This window comes from Callorhinus ursinus, unplaced genomic scaffold, assembly GCF_003265705.2.
Source record: "Callorhinus ursinus isolate GAN/ISIS: 27379988/994484 unplaced genomic scaffold, GSC_fseal_2.0 scaffold2833, whole genome shotgun sequence".
NCBI classification, from domain to species: domain Eukaryota; kingdom Metazoa; phylum Chordata; class Mammalia; order Carnivora; family Otariidae; genus Callorhinus; species Callorhinus ursinus.
In genome coordinates, this window is record NW_027399887.1 from 1 (window position 1) to 6,717 (window position 6,717).

General features: G+C 38.8%; 1 protein-coding gene across 1 annotated transcript; it reads left to right on the plus strand.

Moving 5' to 3' along the window:
* Positions 1 to 6: 6 nt before the first annotated feature.
* LOC112818969 (protocadherin alpha-3-like) lies at positions 7 to 6,711 on the plus strand (the record flags this gene model as incomplete). The annotated part of the gene is made up of 2 exons (XM_073890728.1): positions 7 to 105; positions 5,498 to 6,711. Coding segments are annotated over exons 1-2 (1,298 nt in total), but the record flags the coding sequence as incomplete, so codon positions are not given.
* Positions 6,712 to 6,717: the final 6 nt, after the last annotated feature.

Sequence of the window (6,717 nt, forward strand, 5' to 3'; positions counted from 1 at the left end):
GGCCCGCCCAAGACCGACCTCATGGCCTTCAGCCCCAGCCTACCTCAAGTTCCAGACTCCGCAGAAGAAAGACAACAACCCTCAGAATCAGAACACTTAGGAAAGGTGAGTCTTTCCTGTCGATTCTAGAATTGTTCTATTTCCTTTATTTATGATTCTATTATTTTGATTTATAGATTTGTCCTTATTTTTTTATTATTATGTTATGTTAATCTTGCCATTTGCCCTTATTTTTTTATCATTATCTTATGGTGCAATATATGGTATGAAATAGAGGTGAATTTCTTCATTGAGAACAATTAAATGGTTTTCTTATTTTCAGATTTTGTTTTTTCATAATTAAATCTGTTCGTGAATAATTGGACTTTGAAGGACTGAAAAACACTTCAGCTAAACTTGAAAACTTATTACCTGTAAATATTTTTTCTCAAAATTGAAAAATCATAATTGGAAAAAATTTAAAGAGTGTGAATATACAAAATGCATATTTCCAATTTACATCATCCATCCATTCTGTCAGAATATTTTGGAATAGGAGTATATTATTACCTGGACGTTTTCTAGATTTTTTTTTTCGATCAAGAATTCATTTATCTTTATCTGTTTATGCAACAGGTAGTAAGTTAGGTTTTCTTTTCCTTGTTTTTGAAAGCAGCCTGAATGGATCTTTTAATGCCAGGACTTCTGAAAGTACCTATCATAGGTCATTAGAATACATCACTTAGGATCACTAAGTGACATCACTTAGGAATAATTGCTAATATTAGGTATGTCTTTCAGTAGTCAAATAACCTGTTATTTGGGATAAAGACTTCACACTTACAAAATCCTTAGAGTTTTAAGGCACAATAGAGAGTTCATTGAGAAAAGAATCCCTCCCTGGGGCACCTGGGTGGCTCAGTGGGTTAATCGTTGTTGGTTGTTCCGTGGCTCCATCTGTTGGGTGTCTGACTCTTGATTTCAGCTCAGGTCATGATCTCAGGGTAGTGGGATCCAGCCCCAGGAGGGGTTTTGCCCGCAGTGGGGAGTCTGCTTGTCCCTCTCCCTCTGCTCCTCCTCCCCCACTCAGAGGCACTCTCTTTCTCTCTCTCTCTCAAATAAGCAAACGAACAAATAACATCTTTAGAAAAAAAGAAAAGAATCCTCTTTCAATTTTGTTAAAATATCTTTTTTTTTTTTTTTGAGAGAGAGAGCAGGGGAGTGAGGAGGGGCAGAAGGAGAGAGAGAGAGAGAATCTTAAGAAAGCTCCACACCCGGCGCAGAACCCAATGAGGGGTTAGATCTCACAATCCTGAGATCATGACCTGAGTTGAAATCAAGAGTCAGACACCCAACAGATGGACCCACCCAGGCACCCTAAAATCTTTTAACCTTAAAAAAAATCTTAACATTTAAAAAATTACATTGTGGGGTGGCCAGGTGGTGGGATTTTTTTCCCTCTAAAAGTGGTGAGTACTCTAGCGCAGTTATTATGTTAGTAGGTTGCTCAGTCATCCTTCCCAGTATCTGTGTCATTAGGCTAATGTGTGCAGGCCTTCCCCTGTGCAGAGAATGACCACCTGCCTCTGACACCATACTCTATGCCTGGGATAACATTTTCCACATGTGTGAGATCACTCACTTTCTCCTGGCAACATTCATATAACTAAGGAAGTTGGAATTTTCCCAAAAGGTGAAGACTGATATTGAATGACTGCATTTTAATTGGAAACTCCTGTGTTGGGTTGTTAAAACATAAAATTGACAAGTAAATGTTACACTTGGAGAAGAATTTTAAAACTTCAAAAGAAAATGTCTTGGTGTGAAATAACTGTCTAAAACTGTCTTCTATTTGGTTCTTAGTTATTTGATATTTTTTCCCTGTATGTATGTGGATGGGTATTGAATTGTAGAAATAACTTCCACTAAGTGATCTGGCCTTAGCCATTCAACAGATAGGCCATATAGTCATTTTCATCCAAGATCTGCTTTTAAAGGACTTGAGAAGTTAGGTGGGGAAATCTTTTAAGGATAATCTGTTTCTACAGTAAACTTCTTAGCTCCTAACAGTTAATAAGCCTCAAAATTCAGGGAGTATATATTTCCTGGGAACCAGAAAAGTTTATCTGAGGCTTTACAGGGAAAAATGCGACTTGGGCAAATAAGGAAGAAGCTCTTTCTTGGGAGGAGTCATCCTACCTAGAGTGTCATAGCTACTCACCACCTTCTTGAGACTTGTATGCAGAAAGTATAAACGGTCAGGTGAAATCTGTCCTACTAGAAGTCTGGCCACTATGTTTGTACTACAGGTAAATGGTTCACTGTTAAAAATATATCCAGGTATGGGGCGCCTGGGTGGCTCAGTCGTTAAGCGTCTGCCTTCGGCTCAGGTCATGATCCCAGGGTCCTGGGATCGAGCCCCACATCAGGCTCCCTGCTCAGTGGGAAGCCTGCTTCTCCCTCTCCCACTCTCCCTGCTTGTGTTCCCTCTCTCGCTGTGTCTCTCTCTGTCAAATACATAAATAAAATCTTTAAAAAAAATATATCCAGGTATACCCAGATCTCCAGGAGTCACGGTTTATCACTTAAATTCTTATTGGTTTCTTATTCCTTATTTACACTTTTAAATTAAGTTACCTGAGGAGATGTCTAAGTGAGAGTAGATATTATTCACTGATACTTTATCCACACAGTGGCTCAATCTGATGAACTCATAGTTCCTTTAGTATTACCTTCATTGCCTAATAATCATTATGGAGTCTACTCTGTCATAAATTGCCTGTAGCATTCTACTTTGCAATTAGTATATTCTTTTTTAAAGATTTTATTTATTCATTTGAGATGCAGAGAGAGAGAGAGAGAGCGCATGAGCAGGGGGAGAGGCAGAAGCAGGCTCCCGGCTGAGTCAGGAGCCTGATGTAGGGCTCAGTCCCAGGACCCTGGGGTCATGACCTGAGCCAAAGGCAGACGTTTAACCATCTGAGCCACCCAGGCACCCCTGCAATTAGTATACTCTTAAATGTCATGAAATGTATAGTATTATAATAAGTTGTCAGAGGTATTCCATCAATATGGAGTCCATGATGTTTTTAAATTTATTTTTATTTTTTAAAAGATTTTATTTATTTGTCAGAGAGAGAGAGAGAGCACAAGCAGAGGGAACAGCAGTCAGAGGGAGAAGCGATGCAGGACTTGATCCCAGGAATCTGGGATCATGACCTGAGCCAAAGGCAGACACTTAACTGACTGAGCCACTCAGGCGTCCCATGGAGTCCATGATGTTTTAAATTTTTAATTCTGTATCTCATTTTAAAACTAATAATTATTTTTCAAGATTCTTCAAAGCACTAACTGGCATACAAATATCTGTAATTATTTCCTTGATTCATGCTTTTCCAAAATAATTCTTAAATGTTTACTTCTTCATGAACTAGTACAATAGAATCAATTAGAAATTGCATAAGTTTGATATTAACAAATATCATTAATGTAACTTACCTCTTATGATACTTGAGAAAGTTTAAAATACTCATTTATCCATTAAAACATTAATTGACAATTTATTCTATTCTAAATGTGAATGATAAAATACGAGTAAGTTGCAATCCCGGCATGCTTTCAGTGAGTGCATGGGAAAAAAACCTGGCATGAAAACTTTTCTCCTAATATTTAAATCATGTATTTGGTTTTATTTCAAGAGGCTCTGACTATAAGCAAAACCTTGGACATCATTTTACCTCTCTACATTCAACCTCTGCCCATGAATTTTCTCTGGTCAACTTTCAAATATTTAGAGAACTCATACCTCTCACTGAATTCAGAGGGACCTTTAGAATATTACATTGCCTCATCTTGCAGATACTGAATGGTGAATTATGTTCCAAAGTTACTTTTCTTTATTGATTGGTTAAGTCACCAATACTTTCAAGTAACAACTTTTTAAGAAACTGGAATCCAGAAATTCATCTAGAGTGGAGATCATTAAAAATTAATCATTTGTCTGCTTCCACTTTTGTTTGGTATATGCCTTCCAGTTATACATTTATTCTAGGCATAGATTACATTATTATCATGTTTTGTACAGTTACATTTGTTTTTTTTTTCTTTCTGGGATCATTTTTCTCCTGAAGAAATTCTTTAATGAATTATTTCATATTGTGAACATTTTAGGATATGCAGGTAAGTTGAAATGTATAAATGGTGTGGAAATTTAAAAAACAAATATATTCTGACTTGTTGTCATGAATGTATTGTCATATAGTAAAACAAATTTATAAAAGAACTGCACTGTAAAAAACTGATTTCTGGCATCTTTATATAAATAACACTTAAGACAGACAACAAGGGTATAATCATTGGATAAAGGCCATAAAAGTGGGTTATAGACAGTCCATAAATAAATTTTCTAAATTAACAATTGCTATAATAATATATAAGTAAATATGTATGTATATATGGATATGTATATACACATACTTTTTTGTTGTTAAGTAGGATCCACACCCAACGTGGGGCTTCAACTCTCAGACCCTGATTTAAGAGTCACATGCTCTGCCAACTGAGCCAGCCAGGCACCCCTATCTACACATACTTTCAATGTCTTGATGTTTTGGTGGTCATGAATATCAAAGGTCTGATTTTTCTTTTTCTTTTTAATCATCTTTCTGGAATTCTTTTTTTTTTATTTTATTTTTTTTATTTATTTATTTGAGAGAGAGAGAGAGAAAGCAAGAGACAGCTGGGCGGGGGAAGGGGCAGAGGGAGAAGCCGACTCCCTGCTGAGCAGGGAGCCGGAGTTGGGGCTGGATCCTAGGACCCCAACGCAGAATCTGGACCTGGGCCAAAGGCACATGCTTAACCAACTGAATCACCCAGGTGGCCCTGATTTTTCTATAAAATGTAGACTTCAAGGCCAAATGGTAAAAGTTAGGGGTCTTGAATCAGATTGAGATCCCACCCAAATATCACCAGTTAATATTTTTAAGTTACTTAACTGGTATGTTTTCACTTCCTTGTTTGTAAAAAGTGACTTGTATTAATACTACCTCGGAGAGTTGTTGTGAGAATTTAATGGGAAAAAAAAGAATTTAATGGATAACCCCGTTAGAACCCCAGGCTTGTCATGTGGGGAATAGTTCCAGTAGATGTCCACTACTATTATAACATTAATCATTCTACTATATTATACTATGTCATGGATTGGGATATTTGGAAGTGATGAATTAGTATAAAAGCTATAAGGTTATATTTCTATAAATATAAAGAATTTGAAAAGTGCTCGAAGGAAATTACAACTAAAATAGAAATTTTGGGAAAGATCAGACGCCAGTATACGGAGAAGGTAGGTACATTTATTTAATACTTACACATTTAGCCACATGATGTCGCTGTCCACCGCAAGGTACTTCACCACAAAAGAAATGAAGCATGCGTTATGTACTCAGATGCTGCTCTCTGAAATACGGGCACGGTAAGGTTATTTAAGAAAAAAATGAGGAACTCAAATTCTTTTTTGAAGTTTGGATCGAGGCCAGAACGTCACAATATTTGGAAAAGGCTTGCAAGGGTGTTTTCACGGAGAGAAGAAGGTCCAGGAGCCCGGCGATTACTGCTTTCGCTTCTGCTCCTCACAGTCTGGGAGACTGGGAGCGGCCAGGTTCATTACTCAGTCCTGGAGGAGGCCAAACACGGCACCTTCGTGGGTCGCATCGCCCAGGATTTGGGGCTGGAGCTGGCGGAGCTGGTGCCACGCCTGTTCCGGGTGGCGTCCAAAGGCCACGGGGACCTTCTAGAGGTAAATCTGCAGAATGGCATTTTGTTTGTGAATTCTCGGATCGATCGGGAGGAGCTGTGCGGGCGGAGCGCGGAGTGCAGCATCCACCTGGAGGTGATCGTGGACAGGCCGCTGCAGGTTTTCCATGTGGAGGTGGAGGTGAAAGACATTAACGACAACCAGCCGGTTTTCCCGGTGGCATTAAAAAAATTATTTATTTATGAATCCCGGCCGCCTGGTTCTCGGATTCCGCTAGAGGGCGCGTCAGATGCAGATATTGGAGCCAATTCTCTGTTGACCTACAGTCTTAACTCTAACGATTATTTTACCTTGGATATTAAAAGAAATGATGATAATATTAAATCCCTTGGACTCGTGTTGAGAAAAGTTTTAGATCGCGAGGACATTCCTGAACATCACTTACTAGTAACGGCAGTTGATGGTGGGAAACCAGAGCTCACCGGAACTACTCAAGTGAAGATCACCCTTCTAGATGTAAACGACAACGCCCCAGAGTTTGAGAGGACTGTCTACAGAGTCAGTTTATTCGAAAATGCACCAAACGGTACCCTAGCAGTGATTGTTAACGCCTCTGATTTGGATGAAGGAGTAAATAAGGACATTGTATATTCTTTCAATACAGACATGTCAGCAGATACTCTTTTGAAATTCCACTTAGACCCAGTTAGTGGATACATCAGTATAAAAGGTAATATAGATTTCGAGGAGACTAAGTTATATGAAATCCAGGTAGACGCGACAGATAAAGGAACTCCCCCAATGACAGGTCACTGCACGGTTCTGGTGGAAATTTTGGACACCAATGATAATGTACCTGACTTGGTTATCAAATCATTATCATTACCTGTATTAGAAGATGCTCCCCTCGGCACGGTCATTGCCCTAATCAGTGTGTCTGACCGCGACTCTGGTGCCAATGGGCAGTTGACCTGCACCCTGTCACC